The sequence below is a fragment of the Triplophysa dalaica genome, chromosome 2 (assembly GCF_015846415.1).
Source record: "Triplophysa dalaica isolate WHDGS20190420 chromosome 2, ASM1584641v1, whole genome shotgun sequence".
Taxonomy (NCBI): domain Eukaryota; kingdom Metazoa; phylum Chordata; class Actinopteri; order Cypriniformes; family Nemacheilidae; genus Triplophysa; species Triplophysa dalaica.
In genome coordinates, this window is record NC_079543.1 from 6,175,325 (window position 1) to 6,194,467 (window position 19,143).

At 35.1% G+C, this 19,143-nt stretch overlaps 2 protein-coding genes across 2 annotated transcripts; one reads left to right on the plus strand and one right to left on the minus strand.

The window, feature by feature from the left end:
• Positions 1-1,015: 1,015 nt before the first annotated feature.
• cxcl18b (chemokine (C-X-C motif) ligand 18b) lies at positions 1,016-2,693 on the minus strand. The gene is made up of 4 exons (XM_056733712.1): positions 2,529-2,693; positions 2,269-2,395; positions 1,678-1,776; positions 1,016-1,552 (listed from the first exon to the last, which is right to left on the minus strand). The coding sequence occupies exons 1-4, from the start codon at positions 2,593-2,595 to the stop codon at positions 1,501-1,503; spliced, it is 345 nt and encodes a 114-aa protein (XP_056589690.1). The 5' UTR covers positions 2,596-2,693; the 3' UTR covers positions 1,016-1,500.
• Positions 2,694-11,057: 8,364 nt separating this feature from the next.
• On the plus strand, positions 11,058-18,654 carry caly (calcyon neuron-specific vesicular protein). Its single transcript, XM_056731827.1, has 5 exons — positions 11,058-11,195; positions 12,598-12,728; positions 13,809-13,925; positions 14,175-14,288; positions 17,079-18,654. The coding sequence occupies exons 2-5, from the start codon at positions 12,600-12,602 to the stop codon at positions 17,268-17,270; spliced, it is 552 nt and encodes a 183-aa protein (XP_056587805.1). The 5' UTR covers positions 11,058-11,195; positions 12,598-12,599; the 3' UTR covers positions 17,271-18,654.
• Positions 18,655-19,143: the final 489 nt, after the last annotated feature.

The following is a 19,143-nucleotide window of genomic DNA, read 5'->3' on the forward strand; positions in this document are numbered from 1 at the left end:
TTTCAGAAAATATGACATTTTTTATTTATTTTAGTTTGGGCAAAAACATGATGTCAACATTTGTCAGATTCACCCATACATGCTTTCGAAAGGGAAAACGACAGCATAATTTGATTCTTGTCGTCTGAACAATAAACATCTTCAATTTGAAAAATCTCTTCTTGAGCCTTAAGTGACTTCAGGCTCAAAACTTGATGTTGCAGTGTCTCTCGGGAGAGGCCGAAAGTTTTGAAAAAGACAAAGCGTCTGTCGGACTGACAGTGCGGAAATTTATTGAGGATCCATTCCTCTCTCCACTTCTTCTTAGTTAAACCCAGAGAAAAGCTTTGATTTCCCCTGAGAGAGGAGAGTATGGAACACACAAGCTCTCTTAAAACACATGCCCTTGGGTCAACTCTATGTCCTCTATGTGCTCTATGCTATATATTCTGCTTTTTGTGACAGCACGACAGTCTATGAAATAAATTTGATTGCAGTGTAACCGGGTGGAAATAACAACAACATGTTTAAAAATACATTTAGCTGTTTCGTTAGGTGTAAATTTTGCACTTGCGAATAGATGTTTGCATACAGGTTTTGAAAACACGCATTTTAATAGCCCCCCTGTTAGACATATTTCAGCTCTAACAGGGTGAACAATTAAAGGCTAAATTAGCCATTAATATGTTATATTGTGACTAACTTATATTCATTTTCAACCTGTACTTATAATGATTGCGCAGAAAATGTACATTAAAGGATTTATAAATGGGGAAAGCAGTAGATGATAGAGGCTTTAGAAGACTTTATTTTCTGCGTATTTGGCCTACAGATAACCAGTAGGTGGTGCCAATGTCAAGTCTTCTAAAAGTTTAGAAATTACAAACATTGTGTTTCAGAACAAAAATTTGTGGCTGTATCACCAGAACATTAGCCTATCTATGTATTATCATCTTTTCAACTACTTTTTGTTATACTGATTAAATAGTTCCTTGTATAAACATACACATATGGATTGGACAGAACTTGGACAGAGTTCTTTTAACATAACATTTATTACAAAATGAAAACAGTACAAAACAGTATAAAAAATACAAAAAATGTTAGGTAATTTAAAATGTACTTCATGTCGGAATATGGTTATACATATTTACATAAAAAACATGACCTAATCGGAATAATTCCTTAGTGTTAATTCTACACATTCAAGGGGACAATTCTAAAATAAGTTAAATACTTGAATAGAATTTAAATAAAGTCATTTAAATATTTTCTCTAGAATCTTAACACATTCAGCAGTTCTTCATTTACACAGTGAATCTTAAAGGCTTTACTGAAAACATCTGTGTCTGACAGTGATCCTTGTGTCTCTGGCTTTCCCGTGATTTCCCATCATCTGCATGAGTCTAACAGTTTGACCCCAGCATTCTGATTGGACTGCAGCGGGTCATGTGACAAGAATAAATTCCAGGCACATGTTTGGAGTTTCCAAATCTCCCCTCTGTCCTGTCCATCATGGCTTTAGAAACACTCAGAGAATTTAATGACACTCCTTGTGCTGTTTGTGTTCTTCCTGCAAAGTGGCAAAAAAACACAGAGTTTAAAGCGTGTGACAAATTTCACATTCATAATACAAATCTGCAAACATTTAAGGTGTAGCCTATAAAATATTTTTGTAGAATATTGACATTTCCGTACTGGTTCCAGCAAATCTGCAGGGCTTTGCCTTGTCTGGTGTCTGGACTGAGACAGCGCTGTTGTTTTTCAGTCACGGTATTCTCTGGTTTTAGTGATAATCTGTAAACATTGAAAAAGGCATTAATTTAACTTCTCACAATCAAACTGATCCTTAATACATGGCATAAGCATAAATATAGAGAACACGAATAAGGAAAAGTATATCTTTTTTGCTTTAATTAATATCAGACCCACTCGAGTGGCTCAAGTTAACTTCCGATTTGTTTCACTCTTGCTAGTCGCTAATAATATAACCAATTATGTTAATATTTCATTGTATGATGATTTTATTAAAGAAACAATTTGTTAGATGGGTTGTGCAACTTTTTCGCATGTCCTTCTACTAGTTATCCTAAATAATACTGGCTATACATACTTTTAACTTGCTATGTGATTCAATTTAGAATTTGATTTCTTTATCTTGTTATCAGAAACAATCTACATGGACTATATTCTTTGCAAATGTGCGCCAGAAGTTAAGCTTGGGCCACAAAAGCATGCATGCGCATGATCGTTTGTTTATGTTGTTGCTTTAAAATAGTCTATACTTACATGATCTCTGTATTGTTGCATCGTTCTCTTTGTGGGAAAATGAAGAACTCCTCGATTTGTGATTTTGGCACACGTGTCTTCAAAGTATTCAAACACCAGCACCTGTCAGGTACTGTTTGAGCAAACACTGAAGACGGAGGAAAAGAGAGAGATAAATAAACAGTACATAAAACAGTGGAAAAAGGTCATATTATTTAGAGGAAACAGCTGAAAATAACTGCACAAAAGCACAGTTAAACTCTTATGTATTGACGACTTACCTCCACTTAGCTGAATGCAAACCACAGCGAGCTGCAGAAGAAAGAGAGATTTGAGTAAATATGCCATAGTAGTTAGATTCCAAGTGAAGTTATAGATTAGAATCGCAAAGTTCAGATCGAATGATCTCCTAGTAGTGAAAGTGGTTTGTATGGAGCTTAAAGTGAAAGTTGTGAGGGAAGACTCCCTCCTTTATAGTTGTGGAGAAGGAGTTCCCGATCCGCCTTCGGCATTTCCCAGCAGCGTAATTTCCCAAATCCTGTCTGGCACCAGAATTCCAAAAAAATAAAGCTGAATCATTCTTTAGTAATATGTGTTATACATTTAAAAAAATTAGACAAAAATAATTATTCCTTAATAACCAGAATGATTCACTTTGCAGTTCAAATATTTTGTCAAACCGAAAAAGATATATACTTAATTGGCTTGTTTTAATTATGTAAAAAAAGGTATATTTCGAACAATCCAAAATATACAATGTACATTTGGCAGTATTGCATGCTTTTACATGCAGCTGAAATACAATCCCTGCAGAGAAAGTACCTGTATTTTGATTGCATGTATCATGCCAGGTCATAAGAATCATAACAGAAGGTCTAGATTCAAGATCCAAGCAGATGTTTAGGATGTTCTTTGTCAGGACATGAGCGTGCTGTTGCAACAATGACATCTATCTGACATGTCGAGGCAGGTAACTGATAATCATGCTCTCTGACAAGCTGTCCAGAAGAAACACTTACAATTTTGAGGTCTCTGAGCCTGTTCCGTGATGGATAGGGTGTATTAGATATATTAAATATAAGGAGTTCGCAAAAGGTTCAGACCTTATGGTTGTAGAGAATCTTTTACATCCACAGAATCTTTAAACTGCACAAACATTCAAAAAAATTTAAATATGTATTTTTTTACAAAACATTTCTTCTTACAAAATTGATATTAATATCTCTAAAACCAGGCTTTTCACTTTATAAAATAACAGACTTTAACCCAAATGTACTGACAGGTACATCTTACAAGCAAGTCTTTTGTACAAGCAAAATACATTTTGACGGTCTCAGTCAAATCAAACCACGAACTTACATAGATTTGTGGGGGTGTGGTTACACAAGGCTTTTCAGGCAGGTCTGGGTGAGCATTCGCTTTGAGATGAAATGCATCTTTTCTTCCAACACTTCAATTTTTGCAATTGTTGCACATGAATGCGATTGGAATTCACCCGAAGACTCGATAATAACGTTCAGTTTCTTGAACAGACTTGTTGATTCGCTTTATAAGACGCCAGTTAAACGCCAAAGGGCAGCATTACATTTTGCTGAATGTATTAGCGTTTTTAACTTAACTTTTTTATTTTTTATTTTCATTAGTTCAATATCTTCATAAATATCTTCTTGAAAAAAAGCAATACCACCCACATCTCAGCCAAATCATTTCCGGGTAAACTAACACGTAATGGTATATACAATACAATTAAAAGACAAAATCACATTTAATTATCGTGAAAAGGTAGGCTATACTGGATGCAATCTTTGTGTGCATGTTTTAATATATGACCTGTAAGTGCCAGCAACAAAATCCGTTTAAAAGGATAAAACTTGATGTGGTAAAAGCTGGCCCGCCTTTTTGTTTTTATTTATGGAATCAGGCCCCCAAATAAAAGTAGTTGAAGACCCCCGGACTATAGTATTCATAAGATGAAGGTATCCAAAACTTGGATGAAGAAGGACTCGCACTCATTGCTCAGGAAGGAGAGATGATCTCATCCCCCAACGCCTTTCTGAGTGCCCCAAAAATCCCCTTAACTGGACCACGGCATTGCGAAAAGAGGAAAGAAAAGCAACAGTTAAGAAACACTACACAAAAGTAAAAGCAGCATGTTTTGAAGAGATGCATGGTTTCCTGAAACTAAAAAGGTTTTGTATTCAGGTCAGTTGACTGCATCTGTTTGGAATTCAAAATAAGTTCTCAACAGAACGAACCAGCCTGCTTATTGCAAAACAACTTGCTTATTTAGCTGGTCTGATGTTCTTTCATAGACTCTTTAAATGTTTAGCGTATATCTAACTTCATATACACGGCTCACTGCTTTTCACAGTGCATTGGAAGTGTGTGCAGCAAAGATAAAATTCAGCTGTGTTGTGCAACTTTCGTAAAACTGGAAGCGTGACAAAATTCCTTTTTGGGTAAAATAAAATGTGAGCAGTGGATATGGGAACCAGGAGCGCTTAGAGGAAATCGAAACCTAACTTTGCTTTGTTTATAAGAGCACAGCTGGGGGGTTCATTCTTTTCTTCTGGTGTTTATCTACATGTTGAGAAACATTATTGTTTAAAATTGATTCATGTAGACTGTCTTTAAATATAAGCATCATTTTGATACATAATAATAACAATGCAAATAATAATAATGATAGTAATTAGTAGTAAATTTCATGACATTTGTACAGCAAAAACAGTTTTTGTTTCCATTACATCATGCAAAAATCATCCTGATTGTTCTCTGGAAGCGAGACCCAAGCATGATGTTCTTGCACAACAGCCAGGCCAGAGGGTCTGTCAAAGTTATCAATACATGTTCTGGCTATTTGGACATGCGTAGGGAGGACAGCCGGAAGCCCTGCATGGGCTCGCTGAGAAGTATAGAAGTATACTTGAATTTCATTTTTTTAAGTATACTTGAGTAAAGTTCAAGTATATTTTTGTTGTAAACTTTATCTAGTTAGTATATTAATATCACTGGACTTTAAGTATACTTGAAAGTGTACAATTTGAATACCGCTTGGGACTAAATTGGCCCACTTTTTGGTTTATAAAAGAATACTTTAAAGTTTCCTTTAAGTGTAACAGTAGTAAACTTTTGAGTATACAACAAGTTTACATTTAAGTTTTTTGTTATAGAACTATACTCCAAGTAAACTTGTTGGTATACTGATCATTTACTAGTTCAATACTTTTAACTATGATTAGTCCATGAAAGTGCACTTTGAAGTTTATTCCCAGTGAACTATTAGTTAAGTATTTTTATATTGTAAAGTATCATTGTAGGTTTTTGGTAGGTATACTGAGCCTACGTCCAAATAACCCCACTTGTGGTCTTGGTCAGTTGAGAATACGTGCATGCGACGGGTAGGAAGATCAAATTTTCCTGATATTGTAGAGGATGAATCTACAGGACCAATTGGTGCTGGCAACCTGATCTGTGAAGTTTAGCTGATCATCGATCACCACTCACATAAAGAATGCATATCAAAATTATAGTAACTGTATTCATCGAACACTGTGTGGCGCGCTTGATCATGCATGGATTTTTCAGATAAAAATGTCATTTTAATCTGCGTCTTATGAAATATGGACAAATCACAGACAATATTGTTTTTTTTAGCATGATAATTTGACAAATAATTAGGGGTTTTTAGTAGTCTAGTTTTAATGGAAAACTAGGGGACCCCCAAATTCATTATTTTACATCTTTAATTCTTATGAGGGGTCCGGGACCACCCCAGCCCTCCCTCAATTCGAACCCTGATCATATGCACAGCACTAATAAAAGTCAAAGCACACCTTTACGCCTCATTTATGGATCTACGACAAACAGTCATGCATCAACTTTTTTCCAGAAAAAGAAACTGAATAATGAGACTGTCAAAAACGTATTCAATAGGCTGCTCAAGCAAAATAATTGACACAGGTGTAACCCAAGTATACTTATAAGTCAAAAGATTGAGCAAATGTATAGGACTATTCTTTGAGGACTACTGACTATTTGAAATAGAATAAAATGGGAACACTTTACAATAAGGTGCTATTTGTTAAAATTAGTAAATGCATGATATCATGTGGCAGAATCATGGCAGACCCACATGTCTAGTGTTCTTCTACGTGTTTCATGACACATTAGCTAACAATGAACAATAGTTTTTTTAGCATTTATTATTGCTTTTTAATGTTAGTTAATGACAATTATTCATGCGCATGGTGCATTAACTAATGTTAACAGAAAACTTTTGATTTTAAAAATGTTTTAGTAAATGCTAAAATTAACATGATCTAAGATTAATAAATACCGTAGAAGAATTGATCATTGTTAGATCATGTTAGCTAACTAATTGTTAAAACAAATAGCACCTTATTGTAAAGTGAAAAAACTTTCAAAGAAAACTAAAAAGAACAGATTTTCTGTTAGAGAATTTGGCCAAATGTTGTCCCACCCAAGTGTCTTATGCTGTTTTAGTTCAGAGCTTCTCTCAAATAAATCAAGCTTCATGAACCGCCTAGTAAAGACTGTGTTCTGATGGGGATTTTATACCTTACTTTTAAATCCCAGACTTTGTAGAGCAACAAAAAATAAGTAAAGTAATGACCTGGCTTTCCTGTGTTTTTGTGTAGGTGTATTGTTTTGGTCAGTTCTTGTGTCATATATTATACAACCCTTTTGATGTTACCTGGATTTTTACATTAATCTTGTATAAATAGCTTTCATAGTATTTGCTTCTATGCTCAGTTCTTGTATGCCTTTCAATGCGCCCTATGGAAGGAGCATTGTGCAATACAAAGTGTTCTGTGGGATATTCATGACAACTGCATATCCACACATTTATTCATCCAATAATCACCGAAGACGATTGCGAAACTCAGTCTTGGACATGTGCCATCTCTCTTTAATCATTCAGATGCATTCCCACACTCATTGGTTTGGATGATTGAGAGTGACTGTTGTCGTTTCTGTTGTCTTTTCTCAGGGTTACAGTAATTGACACGTGTAGAACAATGAAGAGATGTGTGCTAATGATTTCTCACGCATATGAGCCAGTAGCCTACATATCTGAGCACAGATCTGAACATGAATTTGTTTTAACTATGACATCATAGAGACTTGGTAGATTTGTGATTTTAAAGTGATAGTTCAACCAAAAATTAAAACGCTGTCATCATTTACTCATTTTCTTCAAACTTTCAAGTGATAACTAGTGTGGTCAAAAAGAAACTGTTCATGCCTGACAGGAAAACAAGTAGATCCGGCCAAGTTAATGACGCTCGGTGTGATTAAGCAGCTGACATAACTGTACATCCAAAGAGACTTCCGCTGTCTTGGCTTGGTTTTGGTAAAGATAGATGTAAATCATGCAATTCTGTGGAAGTAACAGCTGAGCCAGAATAAGGGTTGCACATACAAAAGAATCCGAACATGTCTACTTCCTATTGTGAAATAAAATGTGTCAGATGACCACTTTTCTATCCAATGAGGCCATGCTGAGACGCTTAATTCCTAAAACATATAAATTAAAAAATATCATAAAAAAGATAAATAAAAAGCACAGAAGTAACATTTATATTTCTCTTCACTGTTTAGGTCCCTGTGGATGAAATTTAGCGGCATCTAGTTGTGAGGTATTGAAATACAACTCCTTTTCGAAGCACTAAGGTGGCTGACACAGGACTAAGATGTCGTCACGTTTTCATTCTTTGTCGTTGAAATTATGTATTTAGAGATAATAAATGCTTCTTGTTGGACGTAGAAGGTTACAACAAAGGGAGGAACCTGCTGCTATCAATGGGTTATGGTTTATTTTTATTTTAACTATAGGCTGCTAATGAACTTTAAAGGGAAAGTTCACACAAAATGGAAGATTATTTCATCATTTATTCACCCCGATGTCAATTAAAAAATGCATGAGTTTCTTATGCAAAAGAATAAAGTTGAAAGAATGTTGGTAACCAAACAACTTTGGCCCTCATTGACTTTCATTGTGTGAACACTAAACCACTGCGGCAGATCTTACAACATATGATTCACTTTTCATTCATCTGGAGCATTTTGTACTTTGTAGTTATCTTCAATGTTTACCACCAATGTTTTTAAAGTCTGGACTGCCAGCGTCTGTTCTGAAGTGCAGTTATTGACCTGGTCAGTTTATCTGACTACATATTATCACTGGAGTCGATAATCCAATGCCAGCATTTTCAGTAATAGAGCATTTGTAATACAAAAGTGGATCATAAATGTGAACACGCATATACAATACTCGTTCACGCTCACGCTCACACAGACATATGATTATATTATTATATTATTTCGCTCTTACCCCTGCTGGTCTTTTTTAATCTGATCCCGGGGAGATAAAGTTGGACTTCTCAATCTTTTAATAAAACTGTTTTTAGGCCCTGTACTTCTATATGATTGTTTATCTCCTGAGGATTTAATCATCTTGTTCTCAAAACGGAGATTTTTTCAATTTTATTGCTGCTATATTGTTTCTTAAAATCTAAAGTTTTATTTATCTTTGTCAATCATTTCAAGTAAAGCCCTTGTGCCATGTGTATGAAATGCAATATAAATAAACTTGCCTTGCTTTGCCTAGTAACAAATTACAGTTTCTCACTCATTAGATTCGAGACATAAAACATATTTTAAAGGTTAGATTTTGAGAAGAGAACAAGGGTGGTCTTTCGGTTTGTATAACGGGATCCACAGTGGAATGTCTATGACTACAAGCATGCTTGGAAAAAAGGAAGCTGATTCAACAATCAAATATCTTGTAACAGGAACACATCATTGCATGACTGAACATATCATGTTAAAATGTATCGACTATCTCTTGTAAATGACACACAGTTATGTAAAGGTTTAGGTACATTTGCAAAATGTGCCGTGACTAGCATTCTAATTTTGGAAGTTCTTTGTTGGCATTATCTAAAAAACGCATCATTGAAGCAGTGAGGAGAAGGAAGATAAGGGTCATGTCTAATTTAAAGCCCTAGTAGTTACTCTAAATAAGAGGTGCGAAATTATTCAGGGATAAACACGGATTATCTGTAGTTTCCCTGGTAAATCTGGAAAGAGCACCTCAGTGCAATGTATCAGTCATTTCACTCTCTGTAAAGTCAGATTGACTAAAGCATAACAAATGTTGCAGTAACTCTAGAAACTGTAGTTTTAAAAAGTATTTTTTTAAACCATGCTGCCATCTGGTGGCAACAGTGAAACGTTAACACTTTTCTGTCCAAGTAAAATAATTTTATGATTAGGATTAATTTGCGCATTTTATTAAAAAACACGTTCTTACTAAATTTCACTCTTAAAACTACACATTCAAGGTATAGATAAAAGATGGTTGTATAATATTAAAAAAAATAAAAATACATTGTAAAATAAAATAAAAATTGCACAATTCTAAAAAAAAAATAATAATAACAGAACGAACATCGCAACGGTTGCCACCAGGTGGCAATGTTGCACAGTCTGCAAACGTAGATTTTGGCGTCCGAACTATAGTATAATGTTTGGATGAATGCAATAAGAATGGTTTAATCATGTTCATTACAGCAACTATTAATGCATTACACTCGTTAAAACATCATCTTAAAACTCTTAAAAGCTTGTGATGAAAGTAAATTATGTTTTATTTAATTACCCTTAATTTTCTTTTGGCACAAGTTATTCTCAAACTGATAGACAAAATGTTCTTGAACTAACAAGATATTTAAAAAGGCTGGATTGAACAGTTTGTGTGAAGTTGTGTCAGGGCTGGCTGGAATAGCCTGGGGGTTGACATGAAAAATATCAAAAGTAACCAAAATGTTACAAAATAAAAGAATATATATATATATATATATATATATATATATATATATATATATAGGCCTATAAATAGATGGCCGACAAATAACGTTTATTTTATTATACAAAGACCCGCAATGATCTCCTTTTCATCAATTGCTCTATTAAAGAGTAGTGTCTTTAACTTTTAAATAACTTACATTCTTTGTACTAAATTAAAAGGACCCGCTGCATTAGTCTGTACATATTGTAGGCAAATGTATTTTTTGTATTGCCTTTGTCTTATTTCAAAAAAAATCAACATTAAAATAACGTGAATGTGAAAAATAAACATTATCAAATCGAGAAATACTAATTGAAGTATACAGAGATTTTACAAAACATTAAACTGTCATACTTTCAGTAAATGTATTTTTATTCTTTGTATTTTTATTTCTTTTTTTTAAAGTCTAAATTATTTCAATTCATTGGACTCAGTTTGAAAGTATTATTGGAATAACTGATAACTCATTACAAACCCTCTCAGCAAAAAGTAATAAATAAATAAATTCATACGTGATTTTTTTAATATACGGTTTATAAAATCTTCATATAAAGAAGATTATGTGAAAATATAACATTGATATCTTTAATGACAGAGTTGTCAAGTCAAAAATGTAAACTATTGTGAAACTAATGGTTAAATTAAACATTGTCACATTTATATAAAGGATAATGGTTTCCATTATACTATTGTGAACCATCAGCCCTTTACTACAAAAAGCATTACAAAATTCCCTATGAAGTGTCATTTGGGCCTTCCAGTTGCATTTAATGCTGCTTTACCGTTCATATCCGCCAGATAACATCCAAACTTCAGAACCCAACATTAGAGACCCAAAAAAGAGCAATATTGCTGTCATTAAAAGCAATTATCAGCATTAGTCTGACTATTTAAATGTTATTATCTGTGATACAGCTGACATCATATAGTGGCGACGGATGCGCACGCAGCGACGGTGCAGCGGATGCGCAAAGAGCTCCAGTCCATCCTCACACACGGCCATAATAACCAGCAGCCGCTCCGTTAGGATCATCAAAGCAGAAGCATTACCAAATAATTCCTACAGAAAGCAGTAAGTATCTCATTTAAAATGCTTTCGAAGAATAATGTAATTTATTGATGCCTAATCGCCTCGTTTCTTAAACGTTCTTTCGCCAAACATCTGGGCAGCGGCTAACAGCGATTGGAGAAACGCTTGAAACGCTGTTGATTAAACGCTAGAAAGGGTTTTTATATTTTTGTACATCTATTGATGCATCGCGGACAAGAACACGATACGCGCTTTTGACGTTTCCATAATGCAGCTGTTGTGTAATAATGCTTCATTATGAACGCGTAATGCTCTCCGTGGGTTTGATATGTCAACATGGGGCGTGTGCTATAGTCCAAATGAAAGGTTTCAATGCTTGAATTTTCCCACGATACACTGTCTCTGAATCGATCAAGGCGTTATATGGTTGATAAGTACAATTTACATAGCTGATCAAATTCGGTTTGATTTTATACATTGCAATGATCATCCTATATGCTAGAGATTAAATTAAATTATTTATTTTGTTTATGAAATGAATAGTTCGTCTGATAGATAATGACTGAAACAGTAGTGAGTGTGCATCTATGAATTAACAGGCACAGACGTGTGCACTGAGTCATATTGACACTGAGAGAAATGAACAAAAGCTGAGTAACAACCTCACAGGAGACCCCTCATAGACATGCATAATTGGAAAGATGTTTACTGACTAACAAATGCTTAAAACATTTGGCAGATGCTTTTATCAATTGTTTTTAAGTTTGGGCAATCCCTAGGATCGAACCCATGACCTTGGCACTGGGAGCGCCATGCTTTAACCACTGAGCTTCAGGAAAGCTTATGAGCATACAAAATACAAAAAACAAGAAATACAAGAAATACAAAACCTCTCCTGTGAATGATGCTACTCTGACATCATCAGGATTTCCCATCCTTACTTCCAATTCCCTAAAGGAGAATATATAAGATCCTTGTGATGAACATGAACCTGGTTCAAGGACTTATATATAAGTCCTTGTATACTACATTATATTCTATATACTTCAAGGAGCATATAGAAATTATTGGTATATACTGTATGTGTTTTATATTAAAGGGATAGTTCACCCAATGAAATTCTGTCATATTTATTCACCATGAGATTGTTCCAAACATGTATAAATGTCTTTGTTCTGCTAACACAGAAAAATATATTTAAATGAATGTCAGTAACCAAACAGATCGCATCCCCCATTGACTCCCATAGAATGTATTTTCCTACTATGGGAGTAAATGGAGGATGAGATATGTTTGGCTACTGACATTCTTCCAAATATCTTCATTTGTGTTTAGCGGGACAGAGACATTTATACAGGTTTGGAACAACCTGATGGTGAGTATATAATGACAGAATTTTCATTTTGGGGTGAACTGTTCCTTTAATGTCAGCATTCTGTTTCAGACATGGTTAAATTGGGCAGTAACCTGGTGGAAAAGGTGGAAAGACAGCCATCGCTCGAGGATGGTTTCGACAACATCCCCCTCATCACTCCGCTTGAGGTCAACCAGTTACAGCAGTCATTCCCCGACAAGGTAATTACGGTCCTGATCGTGCATTAGAGACAGGAACCCACACATAGATCCATATTACAGAGTGCAGTGGCCTTCTGTTGTTCATTACCGTCCAAAGAACTTCATTAAGCAAAAGAATGTCATTGGAGACCGGAGGTAACGTTGATACCATCAAAGACATGGTAGAAACCACCATGTAAGATCCTAGCAGACGGCCTGGCTCGGAGAAGAGATTTCATGTGACACCATCAAGATATTCGGCGTTGATGAATATGACACACTTTGTCACTCAAAGAATTACAAATGCACACACGTACATGCACTTGCCTGGACTATCACAGATGGCTCGTGTCTATTCTTAGGTCGGTGGGAGGCAAATGAAAAGAGTTTGCATTTGTAATGATTCATTTAAAAGATGACACAAGATAGTATAAGGACATTTCTGCATTCTAATATGTGGAAGGATATCATGTTTGCTGGTAATACATTTGGGCTTTATTGCTCTGATTTCGTACCTGAAAATGAACATTAAAGACATTGAATTTATCTCCTAAATTGAATCATGAATTTAATTTAAATGTAAGTAATTGAGCCTGTTTGGATGGAAGCAAATGTAAATGTGATATTTAAAGAACATTTGAAAAAATCTGAAATAATTGAAAATGTAACATTATTTTTCATCGTTCCCAAATGTAGTTTTCCTTCTAATTTTTTGGTTTGCTTCAAAAGTAGATCTAATACAGATGAAACCTTCATGCGCTCTGAATGAATTCGGTTTTCTGAGCCCCATGCGCCCCCTGGTGGAAGTTAAATACGAAACTGTTATGTTAACTAAAATAACCAAACAAAACATACACATTGTAAGCTAACTATAATTAAGGTAAGAAAAATAGAGTCAAATGTTTTCCCTAAAAATATCAAAATTCTCCTTGAAGGACAGAAATCCAAATTTATTGAAGGTGAACTCATGAATATCAAATATTGTTATTTCACTGATGCGTTCCAACGCCTCCCTTCCATCTGTGAATATAGTGAGCCTGTGTGTCATTTGATGTTTTGTATGGACTCTTTTCATAGTGATTTCTATATTTCATTCTTAAGGTGATTGTGAAAACCACAACAGAATATCAGCTGAAGGAGAAGAAGAGGAAGCTGTATGTGCCGAGCATTAAGAAGCTGAACATTAACCTTTACGATGAGATGTCTGAGAAGGTCAAGGTAAAGCTGTCTTCAGTACATTCAACGTTTGCTAAATTTACAACATTCCACTCTGCAGTGTTGTGCAAGAGGTTTATGAGCTAGTGGTTTTGCAAATTTAAGGAAAAAAGGAAGTCAGGAACTCTGCTTTCTGGTAAACTGTATGTGCAGATATTGGTTCATGGTTGTGGCCATGTCTATGCCCCAAAATAATTATCATAAATGAGCTAAATCAATATAAATCTGGTTGTGTGTGTCTTTATTTTCCAGCTGACTGGATTGATCGTGATAACCCTGGCTTTCCTGGCGTGTCTGCTGCTGTTGGTCATGTATAAAGCTCTATGGTACGACCAGCTCGGCTGCCCCGAGGGCTTTATTCTTCAGGTACCCAACCCTTCACAAACATATGCAAAATAGCTATTACATCATACACCTCTTATATTTAGAAAATAATAGATGGTCAAATTTTTTAGGTTTTAGGATGAGAAAAAACAAACATTGACATTGACCGACATCTCTTTGGTAAAAGAAATCAAACCTCCTCGATACAGACACGATGCTCTTTGGAATATTCTTTAAGAAACAGTTCATAAAAAAAGTTTGCTCAACTTCATGCCATCCCAGATGTATTTGATTTCCTTTCTTTGGTTAACCACAATAAGAAAAACTGACAGCAAAACAATCCCATAAGAGTTCAAAATTCAAGCATGGCGACACATTGATAACTCATTCATGCTTGTGTACTGAGAAAAATCTTCTTCAACATTTCTATTTTTACAAAAACAAACTTTGTGTTGATATTCATTTGTCATGATTCATTTTTGGAAAAACTATTTATTTAAAGTGAAAAAATGAATTTTTTGTCATGATTTAATATCCCTCGGGTTGTTTCAAACTTGTATACATTTCTTTGTTCTCCTGAACGCAAAGGAAGATATTTGAAAGAATGTCAATAACCAAACAGATCTCATCCCCCATCGACTCCCATAGTATTTATTTCCCTTATATGGCAATAAATGAGGGATGAAATCTATATAGGAAATCCATGTTACGTTTTCATCTGTTTGTATCATTGTTTACATTTTTATCATCTTACGTATTTCACTGTAAAAAAACACTTTTAAATAAAAAAACTCCTTACGAAAGCATTTTCACAAGCACTGGCAGACACGCTGTATATAATGATCATATATTTGACATTGTTTGTGGGTAACCTATGCTTAGCTGCAGTCTCTCAGTCTGGCAAACAACATTCAGAGTGGTGCATTAGCTGTGGTGGGGTGTAAGAATGTCTTTAATTAGTGTTAGCCGTGACTAAACTGTGATTAAGGCCTGCAGGGTCTTCCACCTCTCCCCCTTTGATGAAGATACCACTGCCGTAATTACCGCGCCACACTAATGTACTGTTGCTAACTTGAAGAGCGGGAAAAGTGCCTCTTGTTAAGATGAAATTAGCTTTATGGAAGCCGAGAGATGTTGACGTCTTTTAGTCGCCAATCGACATCATGCTTTCTGTTTTGGATGTTAGTTGGAATAAGTGACTTTGACAGCTCTTTTCTTTATCGTCACTGTACTTCAACAAATTTGTAATATAGAAAACACTCCTTATCTCGCCTTTTATAGTAGTAGGGTGGTGTACAACTTTACAGTTGCTTATTGCAACACATTATGTAATCTGACAATAAATAAATATTTGTTAAACATTATAGAATAGAGGAGTCATAATAGACCAGTGTTGATTATAATTGTTATATTAAAAACATAATTATGTTTTACATTTATCGTTCTAAAACCTTTATCACTATTGTTATCATGATAATATATTATTGGGTTAGGGTTACCGCTATAATATTGTATTGGGTAAGGGTTATTGTGAAAGTGTTATCGTGGTAATATATTGTATCGGGTGGGGTTATGGTGATAAGAACTGTATTTGGTTAGGGTTATCGTGGTAATATATTGTATTTGGGAAGGTTTATCGTGATAACACTTTTATCCTGCCGCAGGCGTAAACGCCTTGGTGGACACACGGCTGAAGGATTATCGCAGCAATATATTGTATTGGGTAGGGTTATCGTGATATCAGCTTTGTCTAGTTACGGTTATCGCGGCAATGTGTTGGGTTAGGTTTATTCCTGATAATAACTGTATCGGTTTAGGGTTATCGCCGTCATTTTGTGTTGGGGTAGGGTTATTGTTATTATTACTTTATCAGGTATTCTTTTGGCCACTATAATCGTGTTTTAAACATCTTGACACCCCTATTATATAATATTAAATAAAACATATTTGAAATTATTTAGAACGAAAACCTACGAAATATAGAATTACATCAAAAGATATTTATAAATTTATCTTTTTTTTGTATATGTGACACATTGTTTATTTGATTTTAAAGTGTAGGTTTGTGTAATAAAAAAAATTGTTCTTTGCTTTACATTTTCTAATAGTCTGTTTCATACATTGTTTATGTTTTGTTAAATAATAGACTGGGGTGCTTTTTCATGAAACTTTCTAAATCTTGTTAAAGTTTAAACACTTCTGCTACAAATATAACGTGTTACTTAAAATAAATTCAATATTGTTTTCCCCAAATTTACAAGTGGTAGACTTTCAAGTGTATAAAACATTCTGACATAATAAGTTCTTAAAGTCACCATGAAACCAAAGTTGCAATTGACTTCTTCTCCGTATCGTGACGTATATCCGAGTGAAACGGCTTCTGAAATTATAAAAAATGTAGGGGGGGACTTTGTTTTGTCCTTCCCTTTTTGATTGGTTTGTTGTAAGTTGGGCCTAGGGGAGGGCTAAAAATGCCTGGCCATTGGGCAGTCAGTATAGTCCTTCCTCTTTTTTTGGTGCTGACATTATATGTTGAAGAGTTGTTGTTGAGAGGGGGAGAGGAGCAAAACATTTTTTAATAAAGATACCAAGTGCATATGAATTTATAAAAAACAATGGTGTGCACGAATAAATCATTTATAATAATCACTGCAACACTGTTTAATTTTCCTGTTTAATTGCATGGTGACTTTAACGCTTGTAACAATGTCACAAAATATTGCTGATCCCTCTGACATCTATATCCTTTATGAATGTGCCTGACCTTCTCTTTTCTAGTTAGCGCATTCCCATAAATAACCTGCTGTTTCAAACCTCTTTTTCCCAAAACAGCACAGGCATTGCACCCCGGCAGCTCTGGAGATGTACTACCCCGACCAGGTTTCCAGGGGCAGCCTGTACACCGCCATGACCCACCTCAACCAGGCCAAGAGGAACATCCCAGAGATCTCCTCCCCCTGGCTCCCGCTCATCAGCGCTCTGAAAGAGGGCCAGAGAGCTAAGGGAGAGGGGAACCACTCATAAGCATACAGGGCGAAAAAAGGAAGGGGTGGGTGACGGTCATACGCGGTAGTTTACACTGGTTGTTCGTTTAAAGGGGTGTTTGAGGCATGAATTCAGATCAGGTCGAAGAAACTGGATTACTGTATATGTATGTATTTTGTGTTTTAGACAGACTGAATTCAGAGAGCGAGATCCTATTAAAGATTAAACGTGACACACGCATCGTCTTTAAAAGTAGTTAGATGTGAAACTGGGAAACTTGTGGAAGCTCTTCTGGCTTCTGCAATACAAGCGCTTTCAGCCTCTCTTCTCACGATACTCAATAACTTGCTTAGAAGACGATTGTAGTTCTTATGGCATTTGAAAAGTCACTACGCCACTTTTCGATGGCACATCTCACGGTGGCATTGTGCGTTTAATAGCTCTGCTTGTAACTTTGCGCCATTTGTTAGTTAGTTTCTGCTTATGGTTTCATTTAAAGTCATAGCTTAGTGTAATGAAGTGTGCGTTGGCTGTGAATTGTGCCCTAATGAATTTTAGTGCAACCGTGACAGGAGTGCATTGGCACGATATAGCAGTCCAAAAAACTCTTTCCTTAATTCAACTCTTAACTACTTGTTGACTTAAAGCAGTGTGTTGTTCATTTGAAAGAGAAAAACAAACTATTAACTCTATGTACACAACTTTAAACAAGACAATTCCCCCGTTTTACGTGATTTTTTGTACAAATAAATATGATTAAATTAGTAAAGGAAGAAGCGATTAGTATGTTTGTTATACATTTGCATGTTTAACCTGTTTGCGACGCCAACACATAATAAAGTGCAAAAAAATAGTTAGATTAAAAAAATCAGTATGTTGAATGTAAACTAGACTAGTGGTAATGTTTTGATGCTATTTCATTTTTTTGTGTTTATTTGTGTGCTATTGCACACAAACCACCAGCAGCTATTTATGTGTTTAATTAATGTTGTAAATTATTCTTAAAGAAGTTCAAGAATGTGATAAACCACCTCGTAAAGGTGCGTGACCTTTCAATCGTTTCTGTGGACATCACTTACACGACAAATGAATCTGAGCTGTTCTGAATGTATAAAGTGACCATGGCTGTTTGAAATGTTTCCTCTTTAAGTTTGTTGTATTTATTTATTGTGCTCAGTATAAATCCGTTGTGATCTGTAAACATTTTCATTGTTTTACGATTGCTACAAACGTAGAGTTTTAACATACGCAAAGTATTTATGTATTTATCTTATCATTTATCCTATCAGTTTTAATGCAGGATAGATTAAGAGACGTTCTTGCAAATTATAATTCCTGGAGTATTAATAGTCATATCTGTGTGTGACAAACTTGGATTCATCCTCAGTGTATGATAACAAAATAAAGGTTTCAGTATTCACCAGTTCTGCGTTCTGTCATTGAACATTGAATGATACATTAAAGCGATTTGAACATTAAAAGTTAAGAATTTTTTTAAGAAAATATAAAAAGGATTATATAGAAATTATCAGGAAAAATAAAAATAAATAAAAAGACAACTTTCAGTACAGATAAACACATTAGAAACATAATTGTGAGTATAAATATCATTAATACTTAAACAATAGGGCTACTATATTGCAAACCTTGTCAACATCCCCACTGAAATGAATTTTTGAATTATACATGTGATTGTATCTCGTGCAGGGAGCACTGAGCCTTATTAAGTGTTTAAAAGTAATTATGAGGGAACTTCATAGTCAGCACACAGCTGGTGTTGCCAGGGAAACATGTGTACATTTGATTGAGTGTGTTTAGGGGTTGTGGGTCGAGCCCTGTGAGGAGCATGTTTGTGTGTATATGTGTGTTTGTCTCATTGAGCCTCGGTAGGATCTCACAAGCACTGGCGCCA